Here is a 19,028-nt window from a genome sequence, read left to right as displayed (position 1 = left end):
ATATTCTGCATTTACTGAGGCAACAGTGAGATTCCACAAGATCTTACATGTTAAAAGATTTTGAGTGAGGTAAAAGCAGAAAGTTCGTTAGGTTAGTACATAAAACATAACCATAGCCTGCATCAGCAATTTACAGACACTCTTTAATATATTCATACTTCAGTGAAAAAAGAAGAATCTTTAACCATAGAATCAAGTTTAAACTCTCTAGGAACTAGAATGATTTGGAAAGATTTCTCTTTGATATAATTACTTTCCAGCTAGTCTCTCAAATATATTTAAACCAAACATCATTCCCAGCAGTGGTAAAACAGAGACTTTCAAGATCCCGAGACTATAAATACCCACGTGCCTCCTTAGATACCTGCGTAATTGGCCTGATTTTCCAAAATTACTTCGAACGTAATAGGTTTCCTTGATTTTTGTGCACCATCTATAAATGTAAGCAGATTTCACTGGGAGACACAAATTGCTCAGCATTTTTTTCAAAAACTACATAAACAATTTAGGTACCTCCACACCTAAAGCAAAGCATTCCTGTTTGGAAATCCCATCCTCTCCTTGACTTAAGCTCCTTACCTGAGAAATTGACTGTCAAAATGAGAAGCTATACACCTAACATAAATGAGTCTGTACCACACAATGAGCAGGAATATCAAAGTAAAACATGTCTGCTTACCTTTGCCTTGCGAAAATGGTAGACTACCAGCATGCTTATGAAGTCCAGCAGCATACAGAGCGTTTGGAACGAGATGATAGCCAGCCGTAAATACTTGTCCTCCTGTGCATAGCAGGGAGTATCATCTGTACAGTAAGAACATCCTTCCCTGCAGGGTAGGCACGTGTAGACTTCTTCCGACAATTCACCTCCAGAAAAGCGATTTTCTGCATCCTTTCCTGAAAGTATCAGAAGGGTAAGGTGAGACACCTTTAGTTGTACAGGATGGGCAGTTCATCCATACAGGAGCAAACCAGTCCTCTGCTGACTCCCTGTTGGCCTCTTTCATTAAGTTACGAAATGGCTTGCTAGGGCTGCTTTCCTCATTTCACCCTCCTTTGTCACATTCAGAAAACGCAGACCAATTTAGACATGAGGGAAAGTAAGCTTATTAAATGCCAAATGCTTTCCTGTTGTATTTAAAGTGGGCTAAATCTGCACAGGAAATTCTTTGAAGGAGACTTCTAAATGGGGAAAAAATTACATCAAGGATTTGGGAATAAGGAAAGGATTTTACACAGACTCATGAAGAGCAGACCCATTAACTACTTAATGTTCACAGTACAAGCCCTGATCCTATTTCCGATTGTTCCTCAATTTCATAAAGATGCTATCTAGTGAATTAATTAGCCTCAAATTAGATAAAACCCTTCTTAATTAACATTTGTTCAGCATGCTGTTGCATGATTGCACTACTCTCTCCCCAAAGCAAAACCAGTGCACTTACACTAAGTATAATTTTCCATTGTTCACACAAGCACACCAGGAAATCTGGAAAACTTATTGGCAAGTTAGTATTTTGTCTATGAAAATCAATGATTCTTGAGCTGACATCTTGCCCATCAAAGTGAACTCACCAACAGAGCACATAGGAGGATTCCTATTTTTTCTGATCCGTGAACACTTGCCTGTAACCCCCTGTAAGACTGCTTAACCTACAGGCAATTATTGGAATAAAAAGGTGAAAGAAAAAGGGGGCAAAAAAGCATATTGTTAAATAAGAAAGAAAACTGAATTTGTTGAAAATGTTTAATATAAGCAAGACAGGCTTAGGAGCTTCCAGAAACAAGAGTATGTGGCTGAAGCCAAATCAATGGTATGTTAAAATGTGTGATAACTTCTCTCACTTTTCATAAGACTAGAGAATTGCTCGAGTATCTTCGATCAAAATTCTCCTCCTCTGTCAGTGAAATTAGTAAATCATGCATTGTTTAGTCTTAATTCAAGAGACAGCCTATTCCACTGATGTTGCACATGCATATTGGCTTATGAAACTCTTCAGACTTTTAGCTTGAAACATTTGAAGCAGAAGGTTATCTACAAGGGTAATTATTTCTTGCTTTCTCAAATCTATGTACGAATGCATGTGAGCACGTATCTGCCGACATGCAAAGCCCAGGAAAGGGACAAAGAGTCTGTATACACAAGTCTGTTTATTTGGCATGCCGTTCCAGCGGCCCTGTGCTCCTCATCCTCAGTGTAGGATGCTTCACTCCCGCATCCCGCAGTGAGCGGAGAACAGGTTGGTATTTCTCATTAAGATTGTGGATTTCTCTTTGGAGTTTTATTCTAAACAAAAATGTTGGAAACCTGAATATAGCAGAGTGGTGCTGACTCATGCTGGTAGCCAGATTTTCTTAGATATAAGCAGACAGCAAGAAGAGATCTTGTGTCTTTTTGACCCAGACTGTGGGAGGTAGGAATGGAAAAGCTGGAAAATAAACGTGCTTGGGCATCCCAATAAGGTGGAGAACCTCTAAGGAACACTAATCCTGAAGATATCCCAGGACTAGAACTTCTCAGAGCAAACACCCATGGACTTCAGCCCATTAGCATTCCAAGGGCTTTGCCAGAAACCACCTTCTCCATATCTAACGTTATATCTCTGTTTTCTAAATTACAGCTAGAGCAATGGACCCACACTGTCCTCTGTCAGACACAGAAGTCACAGCCTCCCACTTCCCATCTCCATATCCAAATGAAGAGTGCACTACCTACTGTCCGAGTTTTCCACTTCGTTTCCTCAACGTTTGCACCCATGTCAACCTGCTTTTCCACCACCCACCTGCTCCTTTATCATTTCCATAAAGAGTCGCCCTTCAATTAGCCCATGTCCAAAAAGATTATTTAATCTCTTTAAAATCTCACATTTCTGAGCCACACATGAGTCATTTGTTAGTATGTTTTTATTGTGGTAACTAAGTAAATTATTTTCAGTGTAAAAACTTAACCACTGAAAAAATACCGTTTAAAACCTGAAGTCATGAGATTACTTAAGTCACAAATATTATATGAATATGGCTTAATAATTTTGCATGGTCCTCAACTTGATATTCTTACTTTATTTCTGAAATGTTCAACCTTGAAAGTTGTTGCAAATACATTATAATCCATTTTATCAAGCATTTTCTTATCTGAGTCATGCACGGAAGTTTCTTCATGTGTATGCTCATCACATACTACAGGGATAACAGCCAATAAACAGTTGCATGTTGCAGTAAATATCCCAAGGATATGACTTCATAACGCAACAGCAAGCCTTTGCTTACATCTGTCTGGTGTCATGCTGTCTGCTGTATACAAAGGATGATCATCAATATGCATCTCCACACTGCCAGCTATGACTGATCATCTGGTGAATATCTTTTGACTTTGAAATGATTCTTCATTATAGCTAAAATAAGAAAGATCCAAAAAATTGGATCTACTTGAGATTTTACACAATGTGATAAGGCATTATTAACAATCCCTATCTTTTTTTTTTTTTTTCCTCCTTGCCAAAAAGAAAGAACATTTTTCAGACCCTCTAAAAGAAATTCTTGGGAAAGAACTGATCATTGTATTTACCACTGACTGGGGCCTTGTTTGTCCATCCGCACCCTTGCTCTGACTATATGTCTCAGGGCACTGCTGCCCACTGCCCAGTTGAACATTTCTGCCCTTTATGTCTGGCCCTGTCCCCTCACCAAAGTTAATGTAATGTCAATTCAAACCATAGACAGTCCAAGCCAAGCATGAAGTTACTGCCCCCTTATAGCACTGCTAGAGATTTCACTGTGCCATGCCTTCTCCTGTCTCAGCAGCTCATTGGGATTACACATGCCTCCTCCAGTGAAGAAAATCAGGTTTTCATCCCCAAAAGATGGCAAAAGATTTTAGACACTGGTAAGGCAGATGGACAAGAAGCCAATTCTGCTCCATGTAAGGCAGCAATGGTTTTAGCACTGACACAGATGAGATGGAAGCAAACACTGAAAGATTGACTGTGCTGCAGGAGTTCAAACTGAGGATGAGGAAGGTGTGAAAAAGTACTGCCTTCAAGGAAAAAAGAAAAGAAAAAAAAAATGCAGTAACAAAAAAAAGGATAAAATGGAAGGAGAAAATAACAAATAATTGGTGGAAAGTAGGAACAGGGACACAAACTAATATGAAATATAATAAGGAAAATGCTTGAGTACTGGAAAAATAAAACAAAATGCTTAAATGCTTCAGCTATGTCCCCTCTACTATATTTATTTCCTAGTTCTTCCTTCTTCTATCCCAGTCTTATTTTTCTGTCTGATCGGCCCATCTGATTTTGAAATGGCCTCCTGAGGGTAACTCTTCATCAGCTTTGGTTCTCCTAAGTACACTCTGCTATGCAAGGGGTGCCTCAGCAGCTGCAACATTGCCAGCCAAGATCTTCCTGCAAAGTAAGAATGGCACCATAGACTGCTAAGTGCCAGGGCAGGGATTGCTACCATCCCAAACAAAATCATCCCAGACCCCAGGCAAAACCATCAGATGAACACAGAGAGCACAGTGCATGCTGAGCACTGAGCAGAACAAAAGACTGATTCTGCTCCTGTTCTATTATAGCATAAATTAGGACCACCACCAGTGGCATTGGCTGCAGTAACTCAGTGTGTGTGAACGTAACTGGTCCTTCTAGCATCAAAACCTGGTAATCAGCCATGGTCATAATCCTCACCCCAGAAAGGGATCACTGAAGTCAGTGACAGCCTTCATACGTGCAAAGATCTGCGCATGCGAGTTCTGTTGAAGAACCAAAGCCAAAGGACAGGTGTAAAAAATGGGAATTCCCGTTGAACTGGAAACCCCTCCTGGGACTTTTTATGTGATCATAGCACCGTTAGAGACAGTAAGTCCCATATCCAGACAAAAGAGCCACCTCTGATGCAAGCACCTTTTTGCACAGGGCAGGTTCCCTGTTCCACATCCAAACAGCAAGAGCTGAGCAGAATCTCTGCAATATATGGATGATGCATTGCTAAAGAATGAACTTTTAGGTTGAACAAAGCACCGCTGTTCTACTAAGGATCTTCCAATGCAAACCTGATTACCCCGTGAGGCAGAAAACATAAGTGCTTTGGAGAAAGTGTTACAAAAATGTTAAAATGTATGTAGTCAGCAGTTAGTCTATTCTACCTACAAGAATAGTGCTACCTAAAAATGAGCCATTAGGACAAAGTGCATAATCATGTACTCAAGCACTTACAGGTTAATGCAACTTGCATACATGAAATACATCTTTTTCTAAAATCAATTTCTGTCCTCAAAAGAGACCCTGGAAATATGGCAATAACTCTGTGCCCCACTAGTACCCAGGGTCCTCATTAACTAATGCAGAAAAAACAGAAAGGTTTTATGTATTTTGGCACTGTAAGTTCTGAAGAGCAAACTCAGCCTTGGGAGGGAAACGCTCTCCTACCTGGCTTTCTATTCAGTAAGAGAACAGCCTAAATTTCAGCCGTGCCCCTTGTCCCACACCCACTTTGGGAACCTGTGCAACCTCCCTGTGAGCAGCAATACCGTGCTTGCTTTAAGTCAGAAAAACAACCGATCCGCAGACTCTTTCCTATGGAGAACACTGTTTATGCAACATTGCATTTTGGCATTCAGGTCCCCAGCTGAGTTTGCAGAGAAGGCAGATAAGCAATCTTTTAAGCCGTCCCACCAGCAAACCATACAGAGTGTCCAACATCCCTACAAAGCCATTTTATACAGCTATCTTTCAGACTTAAACAAAAACATTCATCTGCACCTAAAGCAGAACCTTGCCCCCGCTTAAAACTCTGACACCTCAGGTACAACGTGCAACTGTAGTTAACCATATTTTGCCGTGGTGCAGAATCCCAGCATCATTGAGAAATGCTCCCATTTCAAGACAACACACTCAATCCAACTTTTCAACCCACAGAAGTATAAAATGGGTCATTTTTTCTATCTATCTGCTTACTTACATCTCGAGACCTGCAAATCTTTCCTGCCTCTTTATTTTCTTCCACTAGGAATACTTTCTAAACGATTAACATTTCTGCTCAGTTTCATCTCTTTTATTATCAAACTTCACCAACTTATCTCCACAAAGAGATCTTTGGGTCAGATAGTTTCTGTCAAAACTGCTTGCAGGATTTGTGTCTAGAATTCCTGTATTAGCACCACTTTCAACCTCCAAATACATACTACAGCCGTTTTAACCATGTCATCTTTTCCTTTTTTCTTTTTACAGAATGCAGCTGGGTGACAGGGCCAAGTTCCCTTGAACCACTGGTTTTTCTCCCACTACTTCACAGTCATCTCCAGTCTTGCACTAGCTGTCTCACTGTTCACTTTTTGAAATCACCTATAGAGCTTCACAGATTGAGCTGCATCTGGATGAATTAAAGCAGTTCTTTATTACTGACTGTTTCAAAACTCATGTTTATGTTAGCTCACAGTAACACATGCTCAAATCAAAGTGGCCCCAGATGATGTAATTACACCCCCTAAAATATCAGCAGAGACTTTGATGAGACAAATTTCACTCTATGTTAGCTATTTAGAAGCTAAATATCCAATCTAAGGTAGCTATATAGGCTCCTCCTTCTATAGTAAATGGAGAAAAAAGGTTATTTGCCTGAAGAGTTCCTTTTCCCATCTAAAGTCAAATTCTGCCTTTCTAAAGCAGCAGAATTACCCTCCGGGGAGCCACGCTCTCGCTGCTGACTGCAGTTGAAACCAAGGTGACTAATACATACCAATCATATACATTTTAGACAGATGATATGAGATAAAATCAATCTCATCCCTAATGATCAATGGTGTTACGATCTCTAGCCACATTATTTTTGTGTGTTCTGTGGCATTTGGTATGACAAAAATCTAAGAATGATTTTTTTTATATGCTCATTCAAGGAGTTAAATCCCAACTCCACCATAACTCACTGCACTGCAGGAGCAACCAAACATCATCCTTTGTCAAAAAATTCACACAGAGTCCAGAGAAAAAGCACTATCACAAGGCTGCCTTCTGCAACACTCCACAATATGAAAAGAGAAGGGAAACAAACACTCACTAGGTAAACTGTTGAACAAACACACTGTGCTATTTATGCAACAGGAGACATGACGTATCTCTCTCTCTCATATCTATATATGAGATACACTGAGTTAGGGGTAAGATATCTTGGCCAATCTATATCCAAATCAGACCAAATCAATAGAAAACAGGCCAACCCATGACACAGACCAAAGTATTTAATATCTGGAACTCAGGGCTGCGAACAAATAGGGAATTCTAAAGCTTTCCTAATATTAAAAGTTATTTACCTTTCATCTATAACCCCTGTCACTTTTTATGTAAGAAAGCAGAGCTCATGAGTAACTAATATAGTAAGGAACTTGGAAGCTTTATTTGCAGCTTTTGAGTCCACACCAAATAATTTATTTAACCCAATTATCAGGTACTCTGTAGCTTTTACAAGTACCATGTCATGTAATCCTGCACATGATTTACCAGTACAAAACATCTGAATCTGTATCTGTCAGTATCACAGAGGTGCACGTTAAGTGTTGAATACTACTAGAGGTATTTCTATAGTGGAAAAGGAACAGCTGTGTTCACAGAAGGCAGGAGATAATACACGCAGTCCTGGACCAAGCTTGGTGAATGCTACTCATTGCCATTCCCTGGGCATCTCATACAAACTGCTCCCACAGCAGAGAGCTGACAACATGAACCTTTGGCTAAAGGATGGTGCAAAGAAGCTGGTGATGATATTGACTCGAAAGCAGGAGGCAGAGAAGGATGCCCTGTTACACCCTCAAGGAACACCTTCACACCTGTGACTGCAGCATGAGCTCTACTAGTATAACTGCAACAATTTCGGCACAAAATCTGCGCAGAGATTACTCTTTGGTCATATGATGAAAGTAATAGACATCAACTTTGGGCATGCAGTTTATATATTTTCCCTGCTGAGTATCAACCGAGTTCTGTTTCCATTACTTTGGGCAACTCAGTCTAAGTACCATACAACATGCGTTCTGGGCAAGTGTAGGCTATATGTCATCTGTACCATACAGCCAACCAGACTCTCAGGCCTGACCCATCTCTAATACCTCATCAGTAAGTATTAGAGTTTGGATGCTCCTTTGGAATCTACTTTGCAAATGAAGTAAAATGAAAATAATTAAAGCCCGCAGAAAGCCAGAGGCTAGGGCATTCTAGTTTGCCCTGACCAAAGAGAAAATTACTAGATTAATTTTCTCAATACTTGTACTTGAGCACAGATGCCAGAAATCTCTGTTTCCCCATAGCAAGACTTCATGTTTTTAAATTTATTTACAAATCAAATATTCTTCAAGCGGCTATATTTTACAGGATCCTCAAGAGTATTGTGAATGACAAACCAAAGGGCTAGAACTCCTTAAGTGATTATATAATCCAAGAGTTGCAAACCACTGGGATTTTACTGTATAACCCTGACGAGGATAAAAAGGAGCCCTGCATTATTAATGCTAGCTCTGTTTTCTTTTTTCTTTTTTTTTAAACTCAAGCAAAGGCACTTACTCTGAAAGCTGTTCACTGAGAAGATGTTGGGATGATAGAATCCAGCCTTGCAAATACATTTGTAGGCTCCGAGCACAAATCCAAGGCCTTTAATGGGCATGCACTGTAAGAAAGGAAAAAAAAGAAAAGTCATGCAGATGATCATACAACGATACACTCAGATGTACATTCAAGCATAAAACGTTACAAGACACTGTGAGCAGACTTCTAAGAATAAACAGTCACCCCTTCCAGTCCGACCGTATTTTCTCAGCGACTTTTCCCATAGTCAAATAACACTCCAATTTTTTTTCTTGTTACTCATCACCAGCAAACAGCACAGACAGCTATAAGCAAGCCTGTCCCACCGATAAACCGACCGAGTGCCGAATTTGATTCTCGTACTTTGGCTCTAGGTGGGACATCAGATGGCTGTGTTTTTTCCTAGAGAGTTTCCAGCACTCTTCCCCAGCAGAGCAGGTGGGGTTCAGACAGCTGAAGCTCACGCTACATGAGGGAGAACGTGGACAGTTGCAGCCAAGCCACCAACTTTCTGCAGGCAGCACGTTCTGGTGCCGGTGCGCCTGCCGCACTGGCAACCATACCGGAGTGGAGACTGACCCAGCCAAAACAAAGCCAACAACTGGTTAGAGAAAATGGCTGCAGACCTAAATCTGACCTAGCTGAAAGAGAGCAAACCTACACCAACGGGAGCCCCATACTTCTAAGCTCTCTTGTCCCTTTTCGAGGAAGTAATATGTGAAACAAGTTTTGTTTTAACTCAACTTCACTTTTGCTTAATTTTGACATGAGGACAACCACAGCAAATTTATTACAGTGACAGAACATCTACTGTCAGACCATTTCTGTACAACAAATAGACTCTGCCTAGTACAGAGGGAAAGAATGGTTCAGCAACATAAAGGTAGAAACACTGGTAAAATGATTTTCCCCCAGTATAGCTTATTTCACTTCATCAGATCAAAGTAGGCTTCTGTACTAGATGCCTTTCCTGTCAGTATAGGTGTACCTATACCAACATGCCTCCATGAATAGGAACTAGACGCTAGTAGTTCCTCAGTGAGCAATTGAATGATTTAACTAAACACCCTCTGTCCTCTCACTTCCTTACGTACCACTTATTTGTGACTGTCTGTGACTTCAGAGTATGCTTCAATCTCTAACTGCCTGCGACTGGGAGGAAGATGCAGAGGACAGGGTTTAGTAAAAAAGATCTAAGTTTCAAAAATCAAATGCAAACCAAGAAAGGACAGTCTGCACTGACACTTAAGAAAAACTCAATTTTTTAATCTCAAATTTCAGCTTTGTGACATAATTCTGCCTGATGTTGTGAAAGCCACTTTGCTTTTCTTTGCCTCAGTTCCCCAGATGGCATCGTCTTTTCTCGTACCCTTTGCTGATCTGATGTCCGCGCACGCAGTGCGGGCCTGTGGGTGCTATTGGAAAACAACTAATAAACAGGAAACTGGCATGCAAGAACACTGAAAATTCATTCAGCCTTTGTACAAACATGAAAGCAAGAAAAAATGAGAAGAGAAGGCACAAATCATTTTTCTTCACACTTCATCGTCACCCTACAGAAATGTGACTGTTGACAAGGTGGAGGACAGAAGAAATCGAAATGGGATGAGTGTGTGTGCAAGTCCAATGACAGCAAAACCTCTTTAACCAAGCACAGAAAAGCAGTTAAAGAAGTAAAAAGACTTTTTCAGGGGAAAATTCTGTTCTGCCTTTTTGGCTTCTTGCTTTGTAATGGGGAGGTACACACTGCTATAGAGACTGCATTTTCTTTTTGGAGGCAAGGAAGAAAAGAAGTAGCTTCTACTGAATTCTGTGAACACTACAGTACCCCTAGCACCATATCCATAACCCATTCCCACTGAACAAATTCTTCATATAAAATGTGTCACAGGCTCATGAATCTGTTCTGCATTAAAATAAATGCTTTACTGATGATCCTTTCACACACATCCAATATTCATACCAAATAAAAGTCTGTAACTTTTATTGTATTGTCGCTGACGAGTCTAGAACTTGAAAACAAACAAAATATGTCAAACGCTGTTATCTTTCCTTGGTCTAGGATATTATCCTTATTTTCAGTCTTTGGCAGCTGTAATGCACACCTTAAAAACCATCGGTCAAATTCTGTTTCTCGCAGTCCGTATAATCCCATGCAAAGGTGTAACAGGGATCAGAACATCAGTCTTTTGAAAGGAAGGAAGGAGAGAAAGCAAGCCTAGATCCCTCTAGATGCAGTTTCAAACTCTGACATTCCACCGTGCTCAACACTGCATGGAAACAGAACTATTTACAGCCTGACTTTTTTTTAAGAAATTGCAGCAGCGAGGCAGGGAAGAACACTAAATATCATGTGGCCAAAAATGGGGAAAATACTTTTCCGGGGAAAAAAAAAATTCCCCTCTTTTTACAAATGATTTAACAGTTCATATTATATTAACCAACAGTGGTAAATATTATGGTGAAAAAGGTAATTAATAAACTGAGTAAGAATTTGCTGGTGTACAGAAGGAGTTTAGCAAACAAGTCCAGATTTATTTAATCAAGGTTCTTTTATCAGATACAGAGGCTTTTCCTGGCTGTCTGTGGGTGAATCCGCACAATACACGGCAGGCACATGCAAGCCACTTTTGTCCTTGCCCTGGCAAGTGGCGCCCTGGTTCCAGCGACCCCAGTGGCACCCCCAGAGCCCGAGCCCTGCAAAGCTGTACTAGCTCAGCCACGGCAGCCCACAGTATCGGTCATGGGCTTCAGGCCACCAGGAGCACAGAGACTGAGCAGGCCACAACAGACTGTGCAGACACAGCCAGTAAAATATCAATCTGCTGCTAAGTTACTTAAGGTTTGATCCATGTAGAACTTAGCACCGAAAAAAACCGATATGTGAAACATATCCGCCTCCACGTAAGCAAAAAAAGGAAGCATAAAACTGACCTGGTTTCAGATTTCATTATAAATGTGACAGCAAAGCTGTGGGAATAAAACCACCATATTCCTGTGTATTTTGTTCTTCATTAGTGGCCATCAGCTGTTTAAAAATCATGCTTTATTTAATTCATAAGAGCAGCTACCTTAGGTTAGACCAGAAGCTCCCTTTAGGCTTGTATCACATCTCCTATGTGCCCAGCGGCAAGTGTCGAGGCAAACAGTGAAAGACGCAGCGTGGCTATCAAGTGAGCCTTCCTCTGATATGCCCTTCAGGACATCATACTCCTAAACGGAATTTGCATTGCTTTAACTTCCAGCCATTAGGACTTATAGATGGCTTGGTTACAATTTGGAACAGCTTTACCATAATCTTTGCTAAAAAGAGAACAACAGGCATCTGTACAATTCACGCAGCACATTTATTCCAGCTGTCTGTTCCCTGGTTTGCAAGTTTATACTTTCAGCTTTACAATATTTGTACAATGTAACGACTCCCAAGTTTAACATAGTATACTTTAAATTATACAGTCAGCTCAAAAAGTAAGAAATTCAATGAATATTTATCTTGAAATTATTTATAAACAAACAGGTCCTGAATAAACACAGACACATCATCTAAATCAGTTAAAAAAGGTTGTATTGATTTTATTTTTACGCTGCTTGTTGTAAAGGACAAATTTGGAAAAATCGATTGTGATAAAGAATATATCTGTTGGAAAGAAAATAAATCCTTCCAATAACCTGCGCAATTGCTTTGGAAGTCTGACCCGAATCTTCTGGCATAAAAGAGGCAAAGCCCTTCATCAGATCTGATTAGCCAAAAACCAAATGACAAAGTATTCAGCAAATACACAAAGCAGGTGTTACAGCCACACCAGAACATAGAAGGGAAGGACAAGGCAAAAAGAAACTAGTAGTTTAAAAGAGAAAGCGTGTGGCATCATGTCCTACATGTAATTTAGAAACTTAGATAAACCACCAAACAAATCTGGCCCATGGCATTCTGGAGCAGAGGGGTTTAAACAGTAATTTTAGAATTAAAAAAAGAAAAGAAAAAAAGACTAAAAATGCAGTCAGCCTTGACTTGGGTATTTCAAGTTTTTCAAAGAGCATCTTTCAAAATCTGTATTTCCACATGCATAGAGTGATGGGGATGTCTCCCTTTTCCAAAGTCGACTCCTTGTTCAAAGGATGGAATAAGAGCAAAGTCATGATAGAAAAATCTTAGCAAAATAATACAAATAAGCCCACATTTCTTTGCTCTGGTTTTGGGGCAGCATGTAGGGAATGTCTAGGAAATACTAGATACAGAAGAGTAATTTTGTGCCTGGCACATGATGGCAGCTGGAGCAGGCTGGTGTCCTGCGAGACCCCGAGAGCTCCTTTCTGATCCTGTTTACCATGTTGTCAAGCACGCTCACTCATAAAAATAAATGAAAGAAGATGAAAGTCAGAGTAAAATTCTGCCTGATGAAGTCAATGACAGCTCTGTCATTGAAAAAGCTTTACCTGTTATATTTTCTCATTTCATTTCTCCTTCAAGAGCAGAGTTTGAAGTGTTGAGGTGTGTTTGCAGTCTCAGAAGTGAACAGTGAGCACATCCACGCATCCAAGGTCCTGGTGCATCACCCAGGAGCCCCCCGCTTGCCTCCGGACAGCTCGGGAGGCAGCCAGCCTGCCAACAACACTACTCACAAGGCTTTTCTCTTCAAACACAACATTTTGTTTCAAAAGGACAGGACAGGGCTGGCCACTCCTTAGTTTACACTGCAGGGTTACTTGATAGACCCCTGTAGCTTTTCTCCTCCCTTCTGAGTGCATCAGTGGAGTTAATTCTTGTTTAAATTCAAATTTTAAAATGCGTTTTCCAACAACAACGTACTTAAAATGACACCGAATCGTTTAAATTCTGAGTCAGATGAAGCACAGCAGTAACTGAGCTGATTCAGCTCAGAGCAAAGGTAGCCGTCAGGACAATATTTGCCTCAATAGTTTGAAGCTTTGCTAAAATCTCCCCACTCCTTTTTAACATGATTTTTCATTATTCTGGTCTTGTTAAGCCATGGGACCAGACTAAATACTGATGGTAAGGAGTCTCAGCTCATTCACACAGATAATTATAAACTACATGTGATCGTTAAAGTTAAAATGTCTAATTTTTTTTTAATCTTTTTATTAATCTTAGTCAAAATACTCAGAAAATGAAACAAGTTATTCAAGTTATGCTTTTTTGTTAGGATACATTTGTTACTACTGACAAAGCATGAACAGAAAAGTTAATGCCACATCATCCCCAGTTCAAGCAGGAAAACACTCGTTAGATGTAAGAGACTGCAGAGCCTTTAACTTCTGATTAACCCCTTTTGCAATGTAAATCAGTTCGGTTACCCGGCTGTATGTCTGAGGAACCCTAAAGGATTCCCTTCTGGTTCTCCATCACTGCCAAGGTGCCAATGTTATCAGCGCATTACTGGACAAACGTGACAAAAAATCAAGTTCTAGTGAAAAAATAAATAAATAAATTGGTGGAAATGGAGTGTTTGGCAAAGAAATGGAAGAGAGGAGATCAGAAATATATACAAATCGCAGTACTTGCTTAGAAGACAGTGAGAGAGGGAAAAAGGTGAATTTAGCAGTGTTTGAAAGCAGGTTACTTGGAGGGGGTGGCAAAGCAGCAAAAAACTCATCATCAGCTGTTGTCATGCATATGGAAAACCCAAGGTCAGCTTACAAAGTGCTTCCCACAGTCCGGATCCTTTACTGAAGGATGAAAGCACAACAATTACAGCAATTTTCAGAGGATGGGTAGCTTGGACACTCAAAAGGTTCTCAGCAATGACAGTGTTTAAGACGGATTTTTCATTATTGCTGAAAATACCTGTGCAGGCTACAATCAAGCTACTTTAAAAAAGAAAATTCTTTATATGTCAGACTGGAATTGTCATTGGTAACCTGAATATCATTTTATAACACATCAAACTTCACTTCTGATTAACGTGCAAAGAAACAAAATTACAATTTCTCCTCTCCTAGAAAACTGTGCAGCAATTACAGGGGAACCTGTTAACAGACACCAAAGGGACTGATAATTTTATAGCCATTAAATAATGCAGTGTGATTAATTTGAAGGCACCTTCTCAGGGCCAGATTTCCTTGGCTTTGAGGATAAATTAACACATTTTTTACTATCAGCACAGGTTAAACTGCATTTAGAGCAAAGTCTAATTCACTTCCTTAGTGTCTTACCTACATTAGAGAGAACGCTCTTCATACTGAATCTCTACGCCTTCTTTCCTATCACTAGGGTAATTTTGTGCTTTACACATGGGCAATACTGGAAATATCAAACATTATCTGCAGAATGCCTTCCAGAAGCTGTCAAGGAATATGCCAAAATACACACAGGTTCTTTACCTCTGGACGTCTGGTTCTGTGAACTACTTCTGCATTCATCTGGGACTTGGCAGCAAGCGTTGCAAAAGTTTGCCTGGAAAATGGGCCACACAGTAAGACAAGGGATTAAGAAGGCTTGTCAAAACCCGCAAGAACGTGAGGCATTTCCAAAAATATTTGGTGGGGAGAAAAGCTGGATCTATTCCTGATCCCCATGAAGGGTGCAGTTCTGAGTAGTGGAGTACTCTCTCTCACCTATTCACATTTTCCTGAATTATTAACAAACTAGCAGAATTTTGCAATGTTTTAAAAAATGAAAAAAACCCTCAATTTTTTATTACTTATTGATGTTAATTATTTAACCAAATTTTCATAGTTGGCCATTCATACTTTCTTCTAAAGGCCAATAGGAAATACTAGAATAGCCAGTCCAAGCCAGTAATTCAAGAGAATTGTGGAGTTTACGCACAGAAAACTCATTCAGAATAGGAAAGAGTAATAGAGAGTGCATGGGAATTGCACAGCTCATCTCACAGAAGAGCATGGCTGAACATCTTGAGGACTGCACCGTTCTTTAGAAAGAGCCTGACTGCTAAAGTACCGCCAGCATGGATAGCCTGCTGGCCCTGCTATTTGGAAAGGGAAAAAAATTCCTATAGTTCATCCAAAAGCTAACAAATAGCTGCTATAATCAATGGGTAATTTAGATGCATAATTCAAAGAGGGGAATAAAATGGTGGAAAACAGTGCACAACACTTTAGCCTGGAGAAAAGGAGGCTGAGGGGAGACCTCATCGCCCTCTACAACTACCTGAAAGGAGGCTGTAGCGAGGTGGGTGTCGGTCTCTTCTCCTAAGTAACAAGCGATAGGACGAGAGGAAATGGCCTCAAGTTGCGCCAGGGGAGGTTTAGATTGGACATGAGGAAAAATTTCTTTAGTGAAAGAGTGGTTAAACATTGGCACAGGCTGCCCAGGGAAGTGGTTGAGTCACCATCCCTGGACGTATTTAACAGACGTGTAGATGAGGCGCTTAGGGACATGGTTTAGTGGGCATGGTGGTGTTGGGTTGACGGTTGGACTCGATGATCTTGGAGGTCTTTTCCAACCTTAATGATTCTATGATTCTATGAATATTTTAATAAGTTAACACAGACAACATTGCTAAGCCAACATTTTCTAGCCAGCTGCTAGATCTGTCATTCCTATTGCATTTCCCAGCAACCATTAATGTAATTACTTCTTGACTCTTGAACGTTATTTTTAGGCTGATTCCATACACCAGCAAGACATACGTGGTCACATTGGAAAAGGCATGTAACAGTTTGTGTGTATTTTCCCAACCCACAGTAACTTTTGGGACCTATTGGCTGGTTCCAGGCAGTGCAGTAGGGGTGAGAAACTTGCTAAGTTCCCACAAGCTTCATGAAAATAACATCTGGTAGAGAAGAGATACCTTATCAGTGTCCCTACTGACGGACAGACTACATCATGAGGACATACCTTTTATTAGACACTAGAGAATGCTCTTTGAAATGCCACAGTCACAAGAAAAGCTTTAGCTGGCACTGGTGCCTTCTTAGACATCAGCTAACAGCATAAGAAAACGCATTAGGAAACCAGGCTACAATAATGTGATGTTCCTGTTCCTTGGCATTCAGTCCGTCTTTAGGACAAGTTAGCCCATTTTTCCAGAGGTTTTTACTACTCAGGACTGCTGGGAGTCTTGAGTTGAGTCCAACTATGCAAAGTTGGATAAAAGACGCTCCTAGTCACAAAATCATTTCTTAACTGAAATTCTATTTGAGTATTTTGTGTGAAACAAGATTGAGAAGACTCTGCATAAAGGATCCAAATTTTAGTATCTTTGCTCGATTTTGCAGCATTCTTTCCTTTTATATTGGTGCAACATTAGGCAACAATTGAAGGAAAATACCCACCTCACTGGTACTTGAATGAAGACACAGCATTATTTATCACAAAACCGAGTCTGACACAGTCTATTAAATGAGTCTTTCTGTTTACTTGGTGGTCATCAGTAAAACAAAACTCCCAGCTAGATTCTGTCCATCAGCAGCATGCATTTTAAAAGCATATTTCTTTCATGCAAGAAGACAGTCAAGTCCTGCAGCAGAGTGACTGCTCTGTCCACAACTTGATCAATATCCTTTTATTAATTTTGATTTATTCTGGATTGTAGCCTCTACAGTTTGACAATGTGTCAACTCATCAAGAAAGTTAATCTTGCTTACAAGATAGTATCAGAATTTGAGTTTTTCTACCTGTCAAACATATCTCCATGTTCCAGCCACGAGTCTCCCATCCTCAAGGTTAGGATGTCTCTCAGAACTGAAGTTCAGAGCACAGTTTCTAGGTTCAACCTATGATCTGAGCTCTGTTAAACTACAGATTCTTCTTGATTGCTTTCAATCATATCACCTGGCTTCTCTCACAATTTCATCTATCAAAAGAAACAATGATTTTGTGACAAAGCCATCATTCCTCCTCTTGCCCATGAACACTGCAGGCCATGGTGTGTCAGACTGCGGTTCAAGCACCATCATAAGGGTCATATCACAGTCAGAAGCACCACCGTATTACTGCTGTCAGAAAAAACTCCCCCCGAACTCCCATTACTTGACAATAGCAGCTTCACACTGATCTTCACAGCTTGGCGCTGTGCACTCATTCATTACAAGGTACAAGTCCCACAGAGGTGCTGAATGTCCCGCTAGCACCATGAAAATACAGCACCCACTATTTGCCAGCTATTTGCTAGCTCATTCAGCCTCTTCTTTAGCACTAGGCAAGCACAAGGGTTTTAAAAAATGCATTTGGCGAGACATATAGTTATACTTCTGGGTAATAAATCTGAAACAAAAGGTTATAACTAAAATGAATATGAAACAGCAATATACTTAATAAATTAATACCTGTCTAGTTGCTTACTGCTTCTCATCCAGGACACCAAAGAGAGAACAGCCATGAGGGCTCACCATAAAATCCTGTTTTTTGCTCTGAACACTTGCTTTCTTCTTGCAACCTTTATCAGCTTTGAGGAAAAATGCCCTGAATTTAAGTAGTTACTGTCCTATAGGTAAGCCCTCACTTCTAGGTTTAAGGCTCGCCAGAGTGTTGGTGATCCAGCTCCTTATACAGAGCCACCATATTCTAGACAGACACCTTGAAATCTTTCCTCTGTTCTTCTGCTTCCCTTATCTCAAATGTAGATTCTTACTTTTTATCCAAAGCCAATGTAGCCTTGATGAGTCATATCTCACCCCTCTGTTGCCTTCTGGAGCTGGAGGGTTTGGCCATGAATCTAAGTTCCTTGGAAGGCTCTCTCTAAATGACCACTTTTGATATTTATTGATGCTTCTCTCTGCCCATCATTATTTTTCCCTCAGGTTTGCACTTAATCCAACAAGGCTATTCCTGTGCCCCACTGATTAAAAGCCACTTCCCCCTGCTCTGTTTGACTGCTATTTCCTGCCCAAGCTGAACTCCTCCTTTATACAAAGCTACAGCCAGCCTCAGTTTAACATTACAAAAGCCACCCATTATAAAGACGTTCTCTGAAGCTCATGGTATAACACCAGCTTTGATACAGACCTATAAGAAGCAATCCTATTTTAAAAGACTGAGAATAAACTATTGCATCTATTTTAAAAGACCGAGAATAAACTATTGTGTCTAGACATGTGTATGAAAGCAAATATTCCCTTATCCTGTCTCCAATAGGGAGCCCCTGTGTTACAGAGTCCTCTTGTATCCACAGAAATTTTAGGTGGGTGTCAGCTGGAGCACATTGCCCATAGCCTAACGGGTCCCAGAGCCCTGCTGGGACTCTGTGTCAGTGTTATGCCAGGGACCTCCACGGAGCAGCCCAGACTCACAAGTGTGCCAAGGTGGCTTAAAATCTTGGTAGCAGCCCTCCTCCATTGGGAGAGCTCCAAGCAGGACAACTTTCCTCTTGTACAAATCTGAAGTATAACTAATCTTTACCACAGAAGCATAGCCACATTTAATTAATCCTCCAAGATGCATAACAATACACACACCAAAATGAAGGTTAAGTGCAAATCTAAGCTGGAAGGATGAAATACACTTTTAGGTTTAATTTGTTCAGTACTGTG

General features: G+C 40.4%; 1 protein-coding gene across 1 annotated transcript in view; it reads right to left on the bottom strand.

Annotated features, from left to right (window-relative positions):
• Nucleotides 1–19,028, bottom strand: part of GPR158 (G protein-coupled receptor 158) — a gene marked incomplete at its 5' end in the record, with an annotated part of 203,150 nt that overhangs the window by 108,423 nt on the left and 75,699 nt on the right. Inside the window, 2 exons of the mRNA XM_009330617.1 lie at nucleotides 680–897; nucleotides 8,553–8,655. Coding sequence (XP_009328892.1) covers nucleotides 680–897; nucleotides 8,553–8,655 — 321 coding nt within the window. The remainder of the gene's footprint in view (nucleotides 1–679; nucleotides 898–8,552; nucleotides 8,656–19,028) is intronic.

This window comes from Pygoscelis adeliae, unplaced genomic scaffold (assembly GCF_000699105.1).
Source record: "Pygoscelis adeliae isolate BGI_AS28 unplaced genomic scaffold, ASM69910v1 Scaffold27, whole genome shotgun sequence".
Classification (NCBI taxonomy): Eukaryota; Metazoa; Chordata; class Aves; order Sphenisciformes; family Spheniscidae; genus Pygoscelis; species Pygoscelis adeliae.
Note: the sequence above shows the minus strand (reverse complement) of the source record. Positions and strands in the feature narration are given on the sequence as shown.